General features: G+C 55.3%; 1 protein-coding gene across 1 annotated transcript in view; it reads right to left on the bottom strand.

Annotated features, from left to right (window-relative positions):
- The window catches only part of ZFPM1 (zinc finger protein, FOG family member 1), a 38,087-nt gene extending 24,589 nt beyond the window's left edge, over nucleotides 1-13,498 (bottom strand). The window contains exon 1 of the mRNA XM_032750475.3: nucleotides 13,151-13,498. Within this exon, the coding sequence (XP_032606366.3) occupies nucleotides 13,151-13,466 (316 nt within the window). The 5' untranslated portion in view covers nucleotides 13,467-13,498. The remainder of the gene's footprint in view (nucleotides 1-13,150) is intronic.
- Nucleotides 13,499-19,948: the final 6,450 nt, after the last annotated feature.

The following is a 19,948-nucleotide window of genomic DNA, read 5'->3' as shown; positions in this document are numbered from 1 at the left end:
TTTTTTTCCCCTTCTTTTTCTTCGTTTTTCCCCTCAAAAAATAATAATAATGCTAATAAAAAAAAAGACAGTGACTCTACAAACTGGCAGGAAGCTGAGGCGCTGTGCCCGTGGCAAGGGTCGGCATTCCCAGGGAAACCCGGAGTTATCCAGGTAATGATTTGATCACTGCACTCCAATTAAGGCTCTCCCAGCGCGGCAACAACAAAGCTTTTCTCGATTCTTTGTGCTTAGCTGGTAAATTAAATAAAAGGCAAAAGAATATAGGGAATCAAGGAGGAGGAGGAGGAGGGGGGATTTTTTTCCAGGCTGCCAAGAGCGAGACCCTGGGCGCTCGGAGAGCCGGCACGGAGACAAGAGCAAAGTGATAAGAGGCCTTGATAACAGATAGAAAATAGCAACAGCCACAGACTTTCCCACCGGCTCTGGGGCAGGGAGGAGGAGGAGGAGGAGGAGGAGGAAGAGGAGGAGGAGTTCCCGTGGTGGGAAGCAGGTCCTGGATCGGGAACACGTGCAGGCTGGTGGCAACCTGCCTTCGCTGGCTGCCATCAGGTCCAAGTGTTTATTTTTAAATACGAATTTAAATAAAATTCTCCATCTGACTCCTTCCAATTCCCATCTCTGGAAGCGTTCAAGGCCAGGGTGGATGGGGCTGGGAGCAACCTGGGTGAAATGGAATGTGTCCCCACCCGTGGAGGGGGAGGAAGGAGATGAGCTTTAAGGTCCTTCCAACCCAAACCGTTCTGGGAATCCACAAGCCTCATTTCTAAAAATAAAAATTCCTCCAAGTCCCATTGGGCAGGGGGTGAGTCCAAGAAGGGCTCTGAGAGTCAGGGAATGAGGGACAGAGCCTGGAGTCTGGTGACCTCAAATCCCAAACCTCCTCTCCAGGCACCTCAAAGCTCAGCTTTGGCTCTGGGCGTCACTGGAGGGGGACAGAAGGGACATCTCAGCTGTGCCAGGGCATCCTGAGGGATATTCCAGCTCCACCAGGCAGGCAGCATAATGGAGGATCCCTTCTCCATCCTTCCAGCTCCTCCTCATCCCGGCGCTGGCATCATCCTCTTCTAAAAAACCACAATAATAACAATAATAATAAAAAATAATAACGAAAACCAACCCAAAAGCAGATGGGCAAGGTTCCAAAAACCAAGTTTTGGGATGCACAAAGCATCACCAGGCTACCCATCCATCACCTCATTCTGGAAATGTGGAAATTCCACTCAGGCATCGCTTCCTCGCTGCCCTAAATTACCTTTTCTCCCCCAAATTAGAGCCAAGAGCGAAGGGCTGCAGGAAGAGGCTGGTATTCCTCAGGGAAAGATGCTCCTGGAGGCCATCCCAGCTGCTCCTTCAGCCCTGGTGGTTTGGTGGGATCTGGAGCATCCCGGGATTCCCCGGGGTCTGGTGGCGGTGCCGCCCCGCTGCCAGAAACACCCGGAGAACAGCGGGCTGCAAATCCTGCAAATCCCGGTATCTGATGGGCCAGCCGCCCGCTCTTCTCACCCAACTCCTCCCTGGGCCCCCCCGTGTTTGTTTTACCACGACCTCGGCTGCTCCCAGCCTTTCCCTGCCATGGATCGGGAATGCCAAGCCGGGACAACGGAGCTTTGGGTGGGCACTGATCCCACGGGACATCTCCCCTCGGTGATGCTGCACCAAATTCCCATAGTCTGGGGTTTTTTTTGGGAGGAAAAGGGGCTTTTGGAGCACAAATCAGCCTCTCCACTATCAGCCTGGCTGCAGCATCCCAGGCCGGGCTCTTCCCGTGGATATCTCCCCATGAAAGATCAGCCCCGTGCACAGAGCCGATAGCGGCTGGGGCCGGCCCTAGGGGGCTTTATCTCAAATTTGGGGCCCTTCTCCATCACCTCCAGATAAAACTCACCCTGACCCTGCCCGTGGTGCCCTGGGGGAAAAGGGCAAGGAAAAACCCAAAAAGTATGGCTGGAGAATTGAAAAGTGCAGGGGGGGAGGATTTATAATGTATTAATCATGATTTGGTATTAAATTACTACTGGTTTATCCAGGAGGTGGTAGGGATTGCTGATGGGGGATATTTATAACAATTTATAATCATTATAATAATTTACAAATTAATGTGATAGACTTATTACATTTTTGTATTTAGGCCTAATTTATCCATGAGGGGAATAGGGGACAGAGGTGATGCCGCAATTCTTGATGTGGAGATGCTCCAACTGCTCACGAGGGGTTTTATAATGATTAATACTATTACAGTTATAACCTATTAGGCCTAATTTATACCAGGAAGGGGAATAAAGGGTGGTGGGGGAATAGAGACGGTGGGGGCATGGGAGGGGGGGTGGGTGATGCTGCCGTTGCTTATGGGGTGGTATTTACGGTAATTGGTAAATTTATAATAATGATTAAATTTATAATAATGATTACATTTATAATAATGATTAAATTTATAATAATGATTACATTTATAGTGTATATAGGCCTAATTTTTTCAGGAGGGGAAGGAAGGACAGAGCGGGAATGGAGGTGTTGGGAAGGCTGGGATTGCCCGGGATGGGATGGGATGGGATGGGATGGGATGGGATGGGATGGGATGGGATGCTCCAGCCACTGCTGGGGAGCTGCTCTGTCCCAACCACCACAGCCCGGTCTGTTGGAAGATCCCTGCTCTAGGTTCCTCCCCAACCCAAACCGTTCCAGGGCGAAATCCAGACCCCAGCCCTGGGACGGAGCCCCCGGAGCACCCCTGGGTGCCCCCCAGGGAGGAGCAGAAGCGGGGAGAGGCCGAGCCTGAGAAAAAGCAGCGCTGCTGATAGGGGAGGGATTGGTTTCAGCCGGGGCTGCCAAGCCCGGGCGGGATGGCGGCGGGTGCAGTTACTGAACATTCATCACTGCCTGAACTCTGTAACTTTATCAGCAGCGAGCGGCGCCAGCGCCGGCCCCGCCAGCCCCGGCTCCGATGGGCTGATAAAGCCCCGAGAGATCCCGGCAGATTGGGGCGCTCCGGGGGCCGCCATTCCCAACGGGAACGGCCAGGCAGGAGAAGGAGCCGGGGGAGAAACGCGGGGACAATGACAATGGAGTGACTTTAGGTTTCAGATGGGCTCGATAAGGCCCTGATAGATTTGGAGAGAGGAGAACGGAGCTGTGCCCGGCGCGGCGGATGGATGGGGATGCTCCGGGAGAAGAGATGCGCTGAACGTGGGCTGGAGAGAGCACGGAGACACCGGGGGCTGCTCGGAGCACCGCAGGGAAACTGAGGCAGCTGGTGAGACCAGGAGGGAAGGACCAGTCCTTCCGAGGCGTCTCCATCCAAACCCCATCCAAGAGCAACTTGAAGACTTCGTCCCCGTGGTGATGTGGGCAGGCCGGGAGCAGCTGGGTACGCAACAAGATGGGAAAGAAATTCCATCCGGGAGGATCAGGCTCTCTGCTCCCTGGAGAAGGGTGGAACTGGGGGAAACCCCTCAATTCTGACACTTCTTCTCCCACCTGGAATAAAGACATCCCAGGCGGGAAGGGCTGGGGGTGGGGATGCTCAGGCAGCACATCAATACCGGGTGACAGCGAGGACAGAGGTTAAGCTCTGGGCTAATCCAGCGACAAATTACCCGGGAGATGCCGAGCTGGAGCCATCCCCCTTCCTGTGGGAAGCGGCTCCAGGTCCTGCCAGGCCCACCCCGCTCCCAAAAGTGGAACAGGGATGGTTTTCAGTGCCCACCCCAAGCCTTTCAGTCTGTGACAGAGGGATGGGGACAAGGGGGCATCAGCAAAGATGCTCCCAGTCCTGCAGGATGCCCGATCCCAGCTCCCAGAGCCATCCTGGAGCACTCCAGGGCAATGAGCAGGAACTCTGGGGGCTCCAGGGGCAGGGAAGGCACAACCAAGTTGGGAAGCCCATGTGAGAGCAGCTGGCACCGAGCCTGGCACGTGGAGATCCCTGGGACAGCGCTGCTCCCAAAATCCTTCCCTGCCTTCCCAGCACCCCAAACCTCCTCTTCCTCCAGCTCCAGGCCCTTCTCCCACCCGGCTCCGTGGACACCAAGTTCGCTCCGTGCAAATGTGCCTGTGCTGCCTCTCTCTCTTTCTTTTCTCTAATTTTTTTTTTTTTCCTGTTCTTGGCATTTTGGTGGAGCGAGATAAGAGCGAAAAACAACAGAGCTGCCCGGAGAGTGAAAAAGGGAGATAGATAACGCAGATACCGACTCCTACACAAAACAGTCCTGGCTTTATCTCTGCTTTTTATCACAGTTCCCCTAAAAAAAATAAAGAGAGCAGCCCAACTGGAATGGGGCAGCACATTAAAAAATGAACTTTATACTGTTTGCTCTTTAGTTTTATATTTAGATGAAACAGACCCAGGGGCTCGTGGTCGATACCTTTTCCAAACTGAGAAGTCTGGAAGCTCTGTTTGCTCCAGTGGGGATGAGTGAGGAAAGCCAAGGAGTTGAGAATGGGTAGGGCACAGAGGGATGAGGCTGTACCCAGGGCAGCATCCTGCAGCAGGAGCAGGCAGGCTCAGGCTGGAGGTGGCTACAGAAGTGGAGATGCTTCCCGAGCATCCCTGGGTGCTGCCAGCTTGGGGACAGATGCCAGCCACCAGCAGGATCACCAGGTGGCACAGCTGGCAAAGCCGTGGCTGCCCGGGATGCAGGGACAGCATCTCCATCCCAGGGCCGTGCCCTACCCCCATTCCTGAGGGCACCTCACAGGGCGAGGTGGGAAGGGCATTTTGGAGCAGCAAAAACCCAACTCCCAGAAATAGGGAAGGAAGGAAAAAAAAAAAAAAAAAAAAAAGAAAAAAATGGACTGGAGGTTTTTCCCCTCCCCTCGCACTCCCTTCCCTACCTTCTTTTTGAAAAACATAATTTATCTGTGTATTATCAAGAAATCCAGACACTTTAATCAGTGAGCTATGAAGTCAGTATTTCCATTCTTATCTAGCGGAGGAGTGGAAATGGAGAGCAGATAGGCAGCTCCGAGCCCGGCCGTGGTGGGGAATGTTAATGGCAGGAGCGGCGGAGCCATTGGCTACCGAGCTGCTGCTATCGCTGCCATTATCGCCACCTTATCGCAGCAACCATCGCAGCGCAGTAATGGGGCCAGTTCAACTTTCCGCATTATCATAGGAGCTGCGAGGAGCATGAGAGGCCTCGGCTGGGAGACGGAGAAGAGAGAGAGAGCGGCCAAACTTCCCGGCGGAGTGGAGGGAAAAGAGGATTTTCTGCCCCGAGATGGGGATGCTCGGCTTGATGCGCACAAGTCTCATGTTCTAAAAACTCCTGGGTGATGGTCTGGGGGAGCATCTTCAAAGCCCACCCCCACCTGCCCGGGACTGATCGCATCGAGCTCAGGGTATCAACCCTAAGGCACATTGCCAGAGTCAGGGAAGTATCCCCAAAACGCCAGGCACCAACCTGATCATGCATCCCAAAACGCCAGGCATCAGTCTCCTCAAGCACCCCAAAACGCCAGGCACAATCTCCTCAAGTATCCCCAAAACGCCAGGCACCAACCTGATCCAGCACCCCAAAATGTCAGGCACCAACCTGATCAAGCACCCCAAAACGCCAGGCACCAATCTCATCAAGCATCCCCAAAATGCCAGGCAACAATCTCATCAAGCACCCCAAAATGCCAGGCACCAATCTCCTCAAGAACCCCAAAACGCCAGGCACCAGCCTGATCAAGCACCCCAAAACGCCAGGCACAGACCTGATCAAGCACCCCAAAACACCAAGCACCAATCTGATCAAGCACCCCAAAACGCCAGGCACCAATCTCTTCAAGCACCCCACAACACCAGGCACCAATCTCCTCAAGAACCCCAAAACGCCAGGCACCGACCAGATCAAGCACCCCAAAACGCCAGGCACCAATCTCCTCAAGCACCCCAAAACACCAGGCACCAATGTCATCAAGCACCCCAAAACGCCAGGCACAGACCTGATCAAGCACACCAAAACGCCAGGCACCAACCTGATCAAGCACCCCAAATGCCAGGCACCAACCTGATCCAGCACCCCAAAACCCTGGGCACCATGCCAAGGCACATTCCCGAAGCTACAGGGACTGACCCTGCTGAGCATCCCCACAGCCTCAGGCACAGCCTTAAGGTGCATCCCCCAAAACTCATTCAAGCATCCATAAATTCCTGGGCACTGCCCACAAGGCACATCCTTAAAGCCCCGGGAATCTGTAGGGAATCCCTAAAGTCCAGGGTGCCAAAAATTCCCAAAATCCTGAGCACCCACCCCAAAAGCAAGGGGTACCGACCACATCAAACATCCCCAAACCCTGGGTTTGCATTCCCAAAACTGCAGGCACCATTCCTAAACATTCCCAAAGCTCCAGGCACTGACCCCACTGAACACCCCAAAAACCTCCAGCCACTGACCCCACCAAGCATCCCCAAAAACGCAGACACCAATCCTAAATACTGCCAAGGCTCCTGGCCCCGACCCCATCCAACATCCCAAAAACCCAGGCACTGACCCCAAAATCTCCATGATCTTACTGAGCACTCCCAAAGCTCCAGGACCCCGACCCCACCGAGCATCCCCAAGCCCTGGCACTGACTCGGAGGTGCATCCCCAAATCCCGGGGTCAGCTCCCGGCCGGCCAAGGCCGAGGGAAAACAATGGATCCACATTTCATCAGATGAACAAATTAGAGGAGCACATTTCCTCCACGCACTATCGAATGGGAGATGTCAAGAAAATATGTTGATGTGAGAAAGAGGAGATAAAGAATTATTTTGGAGGAAAAAAGCCGTGGAAGGCTCTTATCTGGAGTGACTCATAGGCACACACTCCTTAACCCCACTGCAGCCCAAGGTCAGCAGTTGCATTCCTTTCGGCATTTCAGCCCTTCCAAAAAAACATGTTGCTGCAGGAACAATGTGGAGCCTTTACCGGGCAGCCATCGGAAGAGGGAACTGTATTACCCCGAAACACTTGAACTTTCCTGATAAAAGGAGCAGCAGGACACAGCCCGGCCAAGCTGGAGCGGCCAAAAGCCCTGAGTCAGGCAGCAAAGGCAGTCATGGGACGTGGCGCAGAAAAAAAGGAGATATTGGCCTCCTGCTTCCATTCCTGCTCTTCTCCAAAGTGGGGGAGCCGATTCCTTGGCCCCAAGGGAAGAAAAATCCACGTCCTCGGCACGGAGCAGAGGTGGAGGGCGGTGCAGGGCTGGCACAGAGGCCTTTTCCAACTTCTTCAGTGTTGGATTCGGAGCAGCTCCGGGTTCCTCGCTCCTGCCGTGCCCCCGTTGCTCACATCCCTCTCTCCGGGCAGCGGCGGCTCTCAGCTCTGGCTGTGCCTCTGTGGAAGCTCTGGGCTGCTTTTCCCTCCACAGCAATGTTTCCCAAGGTGGATCATGGCTTTTTTTTTGCAGCAGGACGGACGGAAAACATCCTCAAAACATCCTCTTCCTTCGGCCAGCACAGCTGCGTTTGGCCCCAAATCCACCAGCAGCACGCAGGGCCCAGCAGCTCCATGCCCAGCCCTGCTGCTCCCACCTTGGGCAGCGCTGTCCTTTCCTTTCCCAAGGATGTGGGTGTCCCCTCAGGGCTGGGAATGTCCCACAGCACGGCGATCCCTGTGCAGGGATGATGTGGGCACAGTGATGCCTTTGGGGTGATGCCAGGCGGCCCCGCTGCCATCCCAGGGGCTCTGCCCCTCTCCAGGAATCTCGGATCACCTGTGCCGTGGCACTGCCTCCTCGCACAATTCCTGCAGCACCCTGGGGAAAGGATTGCTTTCCTCCCAAAGCCTGCTCGCCCTGCTGGCCCCATCACAACTTGGCCAAAGGGGAAGCTGCAGCTTGCTCGGTGGCCTCGTGATTCACTGTGGAAAATAAGACCTTGCCCAACCCTGGATGCCGAGGTGTGAATCCCGGCTGGAGGTGCCTTCCCTGGGGTGCCAGGGACAGTCCGTCAACGTGGCTCTGTGCCCACACTGGGGACAGTGTGGGGGCGTCCCCCAGGGGCTCAGGAGGAGGAAGAGCAGCTGCAGACACAAAACCAACCCAACCCCGGCGCCCACGGGCCCTGGAAGGAGCTGCTGGCAGAGCCTCTGGAGCTGGCGCGGCTGACAGGGCACGGGGTGGTGGCGCTGGGCAGCAGTGCCATCTCTCCCTTATCCATGGTGAATGGATATGGGGAATCCATGGTGAATCCATCCACCTTATCCATGGTGAATGGATATGGTGAATCCATGGTGAATGGATATGGTGAATGGATATGGTAAATCCATGGTGAATGGATATGGTGAATGCATCCAACTGGTGAATCCACGGTGAATCCATCCACCTTATCCATGGTGAATGGATATGGTGAATGGATATGGTGAATGGATATGGTGAATGGATATGGTGAATGGATATGGTGAATGGATATGGTGAATGGATATGGTGAATGGATATGGTGAATGGATATGGTGAATGGATATGGTGAATCCATCCACCTTATCCATGGTGAATGGATATGGTGAATCCATGGTGAATCCATGGTGAATCCATGGTGAATCCATGGTGAATCCATGGTGAATCCATGGTGAATCCATGGTGAATCCATGGTGAATCCATGGTGAATGCATCCACCTTATCCATGGTGAATGGATATGGTGAATCCATGGTGAATGGATATGGTGAATCCATGGTGAATGGATATGGTGAATGCATCCACCTTATCCATGGTGAATGGATATGGTGAATCCATGGTGAATCCATCCACCTTATCCATGGTGAATGGATATGGTGAATCCATGGTGAATGGATATGGTGAATCCATGGTGAACGGATTTCCCGCTCTGAGCTGTCCCCTTGGCCACCAGCTGCCAACCCTTCTCCTGGAGCTGGGGCCTGCAGGGATGCTCACACCTGCAGCACCGGCTGTGGAAGAGGAGGGAAACTTCTTCCAGCATCACCCGAGGCTGGGGCAGCCCCTCCACGGGGCAGGAATGTGGCTTGTGGGAAACATGTGGGGATGGGCTGGGAGAGCTCCCCACGCTGGGCTCATCCCACGGGTCACTTCCCCATCCCACCCCACCCGTGGGGACCACGATGCTCCCCCAGCCCTGGGAGTCCCTGATGTCACCCACGGCACGTCCCAAGAGGCCGGTGGCAGTGGGGATGGGCAGAGCCACTGCGGGGGCAGCTGTGCCACGGGGCTTTGCCACCCGCGCCCCTGGCAGCTCCAATGCCACCGCGCCAGGGCTGGCAAAAGCCTCGGGGTGTTTGCACAAGAGGGGAGGGGTTGGCAGGCAGGCAGCACCCGTGGGTGTAGCACACACGTGGCACACGGGGATGCCACCCTGGGGATGCCACGAGTGGGGTACAGGGGGGGCTGGGAGGCTGAGGGAGCCCCGGGATGTGCAGAAAATTCCGGTTTTGGGAGCGGAGCTGGGAGGTTCTGCCGGGACCTGGCTGATCCCGGGAGCAAACCCTCCCCACCCCACGGAGCACCCCGGGGGTAGCACCTCCCCAAACATCCCCAGCCCAGAGGCGCGGACAGGGAAACTGAGGCACGGCGGTGGTGGGGATGGAAAAGTGCAGTCTCATCAGAGCGCAGAGGGAAAAACAGGCAAAAAAAGAAAAAAGCAACAAGAGGAGGAGGTTGAAACAGAGTCCCCTGAAAGGGAAGGACTCAGGGAGGGAAGGCAGCGGGAAGGAGCGGGCAGGAGGCGTGCCGGGAGCATCCCACGCCACCGGCTCACCACGCCGCCGCTAAAAATAGACGCTGGCTTGGCCACTGTCATCTGTAAGAGAAACGCAATTTTCCAGGCTCCCGGGAAGGGGGAAGGACTCCTCTCCCACGGCCACCCCTGCCCGGCTCCACCATCCCCTTCCCGGCATCGCCGCCGAGCCCACGCGGGACCGGGGAGCAGCCCCTGAGCGTGCAGGAGGAAGGGAAAAAATAAAACCACCCGACCCAACACGCCCCATATCAAGAGACGGCAACAGCGCAGATCGCACTCCTTATCTGACACCATCTAATAGCAATTAAAGAAGATCCACACGCAAAATTATGAAATATGACGGTGTTTTCACCTCGCGCGTTCGCTCGGCGGAGCAGAATGGGAGATAATCATCAAAAAAAAAGTCAAAGCTCTCATCAAACTAATGCAACATCTGCAGCCGATAACAGGAGCTGGGAGAGCTCGGCTTCTCAGCCCAGCTCGCTTCACGGAGCACGTGGAGGGGGGGAAAACCACCCCACCACCTTGAGAAATAAAAACACACACGCAGCTGCCCCCCATCAGATAATTAAAGTGCCTTGCGTTAATCACATTTGCAGTGGAACAAATTGTTGGAGCCCTTTTGCCCCTCTTCGCTGGGTTTGTTGTTGTAGCGAATCCTGCTCCGGTCTGGTGGGGAGAGATAAGTGGTCCTTATCAGCCCTGGCAATCTCATCAGGATGGAGATCGGGGCTTGGCGCTTATCAGGAGCTCAGATCTACTGTAGCTGAGCGCAGAACAAAAAGGGGAAAGGAAAAAAAAAATAAAACCACCATAAAAAAAAAATAATAACCACAAACAGGCCCCTGCAACTCTGACAAAACATTCGCTTCCAGCTTGCTTAGGAGCAAAAAAATAATAAAAAAATCTGTATTGAAAGAACAAGGGAGGGGGAGGCACATCAGCGCGATGAGATCAATCTCTTGCTTATCGGGCTCCCCCATCGCAGGACCCGGCGCTGTGAAAGCACCGGCAGCTGCCAGAGCCTCGCTCATCAGCTGGGCGCCCGCGCTCCCATGTTTGAAGTTAATAAATATAACAGGCTATCTGGGTTGGAGATCAGCTCCTGCTCCCTATCAGCCCCTCACATCTATCTACCAGCAGAACAAAAGACAGACACACACAAAAAAAAAAAAAAAGAAAAAGAGAAAAAAAAAAAAATCACCCCATAAGGCAGAAGCAGCTGCAGGGAGGTTGGTGGTACAGGCAGGGATGGAAACTGTCCTCTGCGGGCAGGAACCCCCAAAAATGAAAGGGAGAGATGCTCGGGGTGTTTTCTCTGCTATCAAAAGCCACCATCGCGATGCAATCGGCTTTCAAAGCCTCCCCAGCGCCGCTGCCGGGGGGAGCGGCACCCCCGGCCCCTCCATCCCCGCACGGCTCCAGCCCGGAAAGGCAGCGAGAAGAGGAAGGTTAAAGCAGCTGGTTAAATATAGTCCGGTGTCTGATCTTTGTCTTATCTCTGCTGGCGATCGCCCGCTCTCCCGGCGATCTCCCCGCGAGCTTTAATCTGCGCCTCGCATCAGGCTTCAAAAAAAATAATAAAAAACCCAAAAAAAAAAATATTAAACACAACAAAACCCCAACCCCACAAGAGAAGGCGAAGCCAGAGCGGAGAACATCGCGTCACCCAGGAAAATAAAATCAGCAGATAGCGATCTGGAGGAGGTTTTTAATGCTCCAGCCGAGATGATAAGGAAGGATAGACTTTGTGGAAACAGGTCCGGTCTGTACATGAGAGGAGTCTGGTTACCGGAGCCCTGATTCATGCATACCTTCCCTGATGGAGCAGCGCAGGGCGCTCTCGCCGCTCGCCGCCTCTAATGACTGTTTTCATGTTGACACATACAGGAAGGCTTCCAAGCTCTCAGCTTTTTAATCAGTTTTGGCCATCGCCGGCGGCCTGAGATCAGCCTCCCACTTTATCATTTCTTCACATCTCTGCAGAAAAGCAGCAGAGGAAGGAGATACCGAGGAGGAGCCGCCCGGCCGAGCTGCCACGGCTTCGTCCTGTCTCGGTTTGCCCGGTAAAATCCACGCTGGTGGGTGCTGTGGTGGGCATCCCACCAGTGGAAAGAATCCCGCAGGGAGCGGCGGCATCCCAGCGCTGCCGCTCGCTGAAGGAGCTGGAGTTACCCAGACAGGGTTTTTTTGGTGAAATAAAGCCGCGGAAGTTGGAGAAAGCCAAAGGAGAAAAGTATCCCGTAAAAAAAAAAAAAAGAAAAAAAAAAAAAAAGGAGGCAGCTGGGACTATTTTTAACTCTCCCCGGGTAAAAGTCTAGCTGAGTGTTATCACCACAGCAATCACCCCAGGCAGGGAAACAGGTAGGTGCAACTCAGCCTTGCAATTATTTCAGGAGAAAGATAAAGGTAGATTATCACATGGTGGCCAGCCTTTGCTATCCTCCCATCTCCCTCTTATCACCAGCTTCCATCGACTCGAGGGGGAAAGAAAAAAAAACACACACACACACCGGAGAGGAAGGAGAAAAACCAAGCTGAGCCCGGCACCAAAAAACTTCCAGCACTTTGCAGGATTTCTCTGCCTTGCTGGTACATCCTCGCTGGAGCAAAAGAAGATCCCGAAGGGCCGGAGCGTGGTGGGCAGCGCGACCCTCTGCAAACCCCGATCCGCAGGGAGGGACAGGGATGCGCCCCAAATCCCGGGGGACCCCACGGCTGGTGGACGTCCCACCTGGGCTGGGATGCAAAGCGCGACCCGGGGGGCACCGGGCACGGTGGGGGCGACAAGGACAGCGTGGCCGGTGGGGAGGGTGGCACACGATGGGGACGATGGCACGGCGGGTCCAGCAGCGCCCAGGATAACGGGGGTCCCGGTGCGGGAAGGGGAACCCTGGCGGGGTCAGGGCGCTGTGAGCAGCCCCGGGCAGGGCTGGGGTGCCCCAGGGTGGGTGGGGAGCCCCCGGCAGGGTGAGCCGCCCGTAGCCGGGATGAGGAGCCCGTGGCAGGGCTGGGGTGGCCCGGCGGCGATGGGGAGCCCCGGGGGGAGGTTTGGGGAGCCCCCGGCCCTGGCTGCCGGCGCTGGATGGGAGGCAGGCGGCGGAGATAAGATCACAATTTCAGGCCGTCCCGACAGAGCGATGTTATCAGGACGGGACTTGCAGAACGGAATATTTTAAAGCCTTATCGGGGCCCCCATCGGGAGCCGGTACCGGAGCCACCGCGCTGGGGCGGGGGGGAGGCGGCGCGGGAGGGGGGGAGCGGCGGGGACAGGCGATGGGCCGGTAGCGGGAACCGGCACCCACGGCGGCCGTCCCGGGTGTGTCCCGGGTGTGTCCCGAGCGGACCGAGGGAGGGGTGCAAAAAAATAAAAGAGGCACGGGGAGGTGGTAGGGGGGTGGCGGCGGGATGGGGAGCGGTGCAGCCAGCAAGGAACAACGAAGGGGATGGCGGTAGCGGCGACTCACGTTTGATCTGCCGGGGGTTGCTCTGTTTCCTCCTGGACATCGCTCGGCGAGGGGCGAGCCCGGCGCCCCGGCTGGCGGCTGGGCGGGCGGCAGGTGGGTGGCGGCGGGCGGGCCCCCGGCTGCTCGCATGCCCGCCCGCCCTCCCGCCCGCGTGGCCGGGGCCGGGGCCGGGGCCGGGGCCGGGCCGGGCCGTGCTCGGCGGAGCGAAGCCGCCGCCGCCGCCGCCGCGGGATTTTCTCAATGGGCGCCGCGCCGGATCAAACCCGCGGAGCGCTGCGGGGGGGGCGGGGCCAGCGCCGCCGCCGCGGCCGCCCATAGGCCCCCGCCCCCCGCCGGCCACGCCCACCGGATGGCGCGCGGCGCCGCCGGGGGGCGGGGCTTAACGGCGCGGGGGCGTGGCCTCACGGCGCGGGGGGCGTGGCCTCGGCGCTCCGCTTTCCCCCCCCCACCCCGTTCCCCAAAAATGATCCCAAAGGTGTCCCCAACCCCGCTCTGAGAGCCTCCGCCCTCCCCTTTGGGTCTCTGACCACCCCCGCTCTTTCCCCCTTTGTGGGTTTCACAACCCGCCTCCAGCATCCCGAATTTCCCCTTTGGGGGTCTTCAATTCTTCTTTGGGGTGCCCAAATTCACCTTTGGGGTCCCTTGGGATGGCTCTGGGAGCTCCTCCATCCACAGCGATGCCCCCGCTGGAAGCTCAGTGCCCTCCCTGGGTTCTGCTCCATCTGTCTCAGATGCTCAAAGCCTCTTATGGGGTTCCCCAAACCTTCCCCAGAGACTCTTTTGGATCCCTTAGAACCTCTCTCATTTTCAGATGAATCTCCAATACCTCCCCCTTGTCACTTCCACGGCCACCGTGACCCTGGCTCAGGGTGGGGGACACCCTGGGGTGGTGTAGGCGTCCTGGGGTCCCCCCTTGGCATCATCCCAGCCAGGTGACCTGTGAGCATGAAGAAATTTTGGGGTGAAATGTGGGTTAAACAGGAGCCGCTTCGATTTTGAATCCATAACGGGAATATTGTCCTGTGAAAAATAATCATTTCTCCCAAACTGGAGTTTGCCCTCGGATCAGGGGGATTTGCCTGTGGGGACAGCTGGTGGTCCCCAAATAACAGTGGAGTTTTTGGATCAATGGAGGGGGCTGGTGGGCTGTGGGGACACGGCACAGCTTGGTCATATCCCTTCTCCATCTCTCCCCGGACATGGGATGTGCTTTTTCTTCCCCCCTTTTCTTTTTCTTTTTTTAAAGGGTTTTTAATTAACTTCCTGTTTCAATGGTGGGATAATGAGTTTTAAGCAGCGCATGATTCCAGTAAAGAGGTCAAACCGGCAATGAGGATGTCAAAAGAAATTAAGTTAGGAATTAAGAAGAAATCCAGGGGAGAAAAAAAAAATTAAAAAAACCCCTATGGAAGGAGGGAGATGCTGCTGAGGACAAGGCTCTGCTGGCCCCCCCTTGGCTGACCACCCCCCAAAATGATGCTGGCGGCGCCTTTCACCTCGAGTGGCCTCAAATCTCGGCCTTGCTGGAGACCAACCCCGCTGGGGGAGCAGCTCTGCTTTTCCAGAGCCTTTCCCTCCTTCCCAGCCGGCTCTGCCGGGCCCTCTGTGCCACTCCTGGTGCCTCTGATGGGGATTTCGGGGCTCTCCCGCCTCAGCTGCGGGGATTTTGGGGCTGGGGTCCCTCTGGCACATCCACGGATGCCCCCACAGCTCCTGTGCCGTTCACCTGGCGTGTTTGCTTGCGCCCAGATAATTAGACAAGCGTTTAATTAAACACAGCATCGTTAATTGAGCGGCTTCGAGGGGCTGGGGGTGGGCGAACAGGGATGAGGCACCCAAATTTCCTCTCCTTGGCAGGCAGCAAGTAGGGGGATGGTCTGGAAGAAGCTGCCCCTGGCTCTTTGTGCTGGGAGAAGCAGCGGCAGCATCTCGAGTGGGCGAGGGGACATTGCCACACCAAAAAAAATGCCCCCAAAGCCTCGCTGGAGCCAGTGGGTGCTACTGCTGTGCCCTGGGCAGCGAAGGAAACAGGTTGCAGCCCTTCCCCTGGCACATTCCTTGCCAACATCCCTTTAATTCCCTTTTTGGCACTATCCCTGAGCCACTTAGACCCCCCCAGGGCTGACAATCCTCGGGCTCAACCACCACCCAAGGGCTGGATCCCCAAATCCCACATCCCGCTGCCCCATCCCCTGGGGGCACCCATGGGTGGCCCTGCACGGGGAAAAGTGTCACGGTGGCGGTGCCAGCGGCAGGGCTGGGTGTCTCCCTGCTCCCTTCCCGGGGCCGTGGTGGGTGTTTGCAGAGAGATTGTTCCAGGGGAGCCGAATAAATAGCGTGTTTTCCCGAGGAGTGAATTACACGCCTGCAGAGCAGAGATAATGCGGGAGCAGCCGTTCCCCCCATTGTGAGCGTGGTGACATCTTTTTATGGAGCTGTGTACATTTGTATTAGTGCCAATTAATCTGGCCTGATATTATTAGAGAGGAGGCGGCGGCGCAGGAATGTCAATGGGAAGAGCCGAGGCGCTGCCTCTGCTGGATTTCAGGGCTCAGGGATGGCTGGGAGGGCATTTTGGGGGGCTGTGCTGAGCCCCCAGTGCCAGCTGATGGCACTGGCCGCTGGCACGGTTTGCCCAGGCTCCAAAACAAGCTTTTCTCCAGTTCAAAATATCCTATTTTAGGGTTTTTTTGTCCCAAGAGGGAGGACTGGCATCGCGGTGCCCCACCTGCAGAAGGGCCCTGCCACCTGCTGGCAGGAGAACCTGGCCCTGGGTGCCACTTGTCACCTGCCTGTGGCTCAGCCTCGGGTGGCTGCCAACAGCCCGGGGTCCTCCGAGGGTGGGACGTGGCTTGGACGTAGCAGGAGCAAAACATGGGCACGGTTTGGGCACGGTTTGGGCACGGTTTGGGCATGGTTTGGGCATGGTTTGGGCACGGTTTGGGCACGGTTTGGGCACAGTTTGGGCATGTTCCTCCCTGACTTGGGCACGTCCTGTGCAGAGATGCTGCTGTGGAATTCCGGGCTCCCGGGAGCTGCTGTGGCAGCGTGGAAGGGTTTGGGATTAAACCAAATCCCAGCCGTGGAATTATTTATGTTTGAAAAGCCTCCAAGATCATCGGGCCCCAGCACTGCCAAGGCCACCACTGAACCATGTCCCCAAGTGCCACATCCATGTGGTTTTTAAATCCCTGCAGGGATGGGGGCTCCACCACTGCCCTGAGCAGCTGAGCCACGGCTGGACCAACCTTCCCAATATCCAACCTAAACCTCCCCAGGCACAAATGATGCTGGGATGCTCCTGAAACCAGGTGGGAATGTGTGGATGAGCAGCCCCCACATCCCAAATCCAAGGCTGGCATGTCTCAGGGCTTATTTCCCCTTTCTCTCTTATTGATCTTCTGTAGGAATGATGTTCTAACTCCTAAAAGGAGAAATCCAAGCAATTCCTGGGCTTCAGAAGCATCGCTGCTGGCAGGATGGCATCCCTGGGGGCTGCATGGCTCCTGTGCTCCTGTTCACACCCCCAGGGCTCCAGGTTTTCCTGCGTGGATTCAGCACCAGGGCTGCAGGATCCCGCTGCTACGTGTGGTCCCTGTCACACTCCCTGGGAAGGAAGGTGGGAGCTGGGTTTAAATTCTTGCTGTGCAAGGAACGGCCAGATTTGAGTCAAAAGCAAGAAAAAGAAATTTCTAAATCTTCAGCTTGCAGCGTGACAACCATGGTGGATCCCGTTATCCTCCAGGCTTTATGGAGAGGCTTAAAGCACCTCTGGCTCAGAAACTTGGATGTGAGGCTGAGAAAAGAAAGGCTGGCTGGATTTGGGGCGGGGCTTGAAGAGCAAGCAGCTTGAGGAAAATTTTGGGTGGTGGCAAGAAGCCAAGAAATCCCCCCCACCCCCCTGAGGGGCTCCATCAATTGCAGACACCCCCCATCAGACCCACCCTGTCACCCCTGGGGCCTGGAGCTGTCCCAGCCCTGAGGATGTGGCTGCAGACCGGCCCCATGTCCCGGGGGGTGCAGGGCTGGGACCCCCAGATGTGCACAGGAGCCTCCCTGTGCTGCTGGCCCCTGCTGAGCAGGGAGTTAATCCCCAGCCAGGAGAAGCTGCCCGGCTTTGTGTCCTCACTGGAATTAGGGTGACAGGGCCCTGCTATCTCCCAAGTGACAAACGCCACCGGATCATGCAGGACTCAGCAAACCCGGGGGCTTTAGGGAGCTCAGGGGAGATGATGGGTGGGGGGGACTGAGACACTGGGATGTGGGTGAGAGCAGGGTGGGGAAAAAAACTACTCACATTTAGAAGGGAAAGGATTAATTAAATAATTCAGCCCTCAAAGATGTGGGGATGATGCAAACATCCCCCTGGGGAGTTGCATTCCAGAGGGAGCAGAGCCTGAGGCAGCTGTCACTCATGTCTTGGGCTTCCATGAAATGGGTGCAGCTTTGGGAAGGGGTCCCTGGGGACGGGTCCCATCCCTGCAGCATTCCCCTGGCTCCCAGGAGACTCATTTCCAGGTGCCCAGGTGATGAATCTGGAGGTGTGGGATATCTCTGGCAATAACCAGGCATGAAATTCTCCTCCTCCGCCCTGCAGGTTTGCTGCCCTGGTGAAATATAGCACAGGGAAAACATAAAAGTCCCATTTCCAGCTCCATAATATTTCCTGCCAAAACAAAGTAAAATGTGCCGCCTTAAATTTTCTGCAAAATTCTTTTGAGGTTATTTTTTTCCCTAAATTAAGCCATACTAATTATTTTCAGCCACTTTATCTCCACTCTGCAACACACCAGGAGGGTGCAGGCAGCGAGCATTTTAAGCCTCCATAAACAAAAGAGTAGTTTGGAAAATAATTCTATCAATTAATCAAATTAATCCTGCAGTTTTAGTTACAAGCCCCGAGTGGCGAGGATCCCAGCCGGCGGTGCCGAGCTATCTCTCACTGACAGCGGCTCCGTGTTGTGATTGCGGCAGTAATTAAAGCATGGAATACACCGCCTTTGTGTGCTCCCACCCGGCCCAGCGGGGCCGCAGAGGTCAGCTCGAGGACAAAGCGGGCACGAGAGAACCGGGCCTTCATCAGCATCGTCATCAATCGCCATCACCATCACCAGCATCATCAGCATCATCAATCACCATCATCACCAGCAGCAGCACCATCATCATCATCATCATCATCTATCACCAGCACCATCATCAATTGCCATCACCATCACCAGCATCAGCATCATCATCATCAATCGCCATCACCATCATCAGCATCATCATCATCATCATCATCAGCATCATCATCAATTGCCATCATCATCACCAGCATCAGCATCATCATCATCAGCACCATCATCAATTGCCATCAGCATCATCATCATCATCAGCACCATCATCAATTGCCATCACCATCACCAGCATCAGCATCATCATCATCAGCAGCACCATCATCAATCGCCATCACCATCACCAGCATCAGCATCATCATCATCAGCACCATCATCAATTGCCATCACCATCACCAGCATCATCACCAGCATCATCATCATCAGCATCATCATCATCAGCACCATCATCAATCGCCATCACCATCACCAGCATCATCATCATCATCATCATCAATCACCATCATCACCAGCAGCAGCAGCACCATCATCATCATCATCAATCACCATCATCATCAATCACCATCACCATCACCATCATCATCATCAATTGCCATCACCATCACCAGCAGCAGCAGCATCATCATCATCATCCTCATCATCATCATCAATCACCATCACCATCATCATCATCATCATCATCAATTACAATCAGCATCATCATCAATCACCACCACCATCATCATCATCAATCACCATCACCATCACCATCATCATCATTATCAATTGCCATCACTGCCACCAGCGGCATTGCCATCACCAACACCATCATCATCAAATGGGGATGAGCAAAATGACCCCTCACCTGCATCATCTTCATCACCATCACCATCACCATCGCCATCACCATCACCATCACCATCACCATCACCATCACCATCACCATCATCAATTGCCATCACCATCACCAGCACTGTCATCATCACCATCAAACGGGGATGAGCAAAATGGGCCCTCATCATCACCCCCATCATCATCATCATCATCATTGCCATCACCAACACTGTCATCATCACCATCAAATGGGGATGAGCAAAATGGGCCCTCATCATCATCACCATCATCATCATCATCATTATCATCATGGCCAACACTGTCATCATCATCACCATCACCATCATAAATTTGGGATGAGCAAATTGGGCCGTCACCATCACCATCAAAAATGGGGAGTGGTTAAACTGGGCCATTATCATCACCAACACCATCATCATCTCCATCACCATCACCGTTACCACCTTCACCACAAACTGCTGACCAAACTGGGCCATCAACACCTGGTGATGACCAAAGTAGGTGACCCCATCACCATCACAAAGTGATGACGACCAAACTGGACCAGCACCATCACCATCTGATGATGATCAGATCAGGTTGTGGCCACTGCCAGTTGGTGATGACCAAACTGGGCTGTGACAATCGCCAACTCTGCCATCACCACCACCAGATGATGACCACCAAACCAGGCCACCACCACCATCACGTTGGGTTTTTCCCCTCAGGGACAAAACTCTCCTGCCATGAGCAGCACTTGGATGAGATCTGTGAGGAAGAGGAGCTGCAGGAGCATCTTCACTATTGAGAAGCTCCAACACCTTGAGGTGACAGCAGTGGCACCAAGGTCCTCCTCAGCCCCCTTACAGAG

The sequence above is a fragment of the Taeniopygia guttata genome, chromosome 11 (assembly GCF_048771995.1).
Source record: "Taeniopygia guttata chromosome 11, bTaeGut7.mat, whole genome shotgun sequence".
In the NCBI taxonomy this organism is placed as follows: Eukaryota; Metazoa; Chordata; class Aves; order Passeriformes; family Estrildidae; genus Taeniopygia; species Taeniopygia guttata.
The sequence above is the reverse complement of the archived record's forward strand: the minus strand, read 5'-3'. Positions and strand labels throughout refer to the sequence as shown.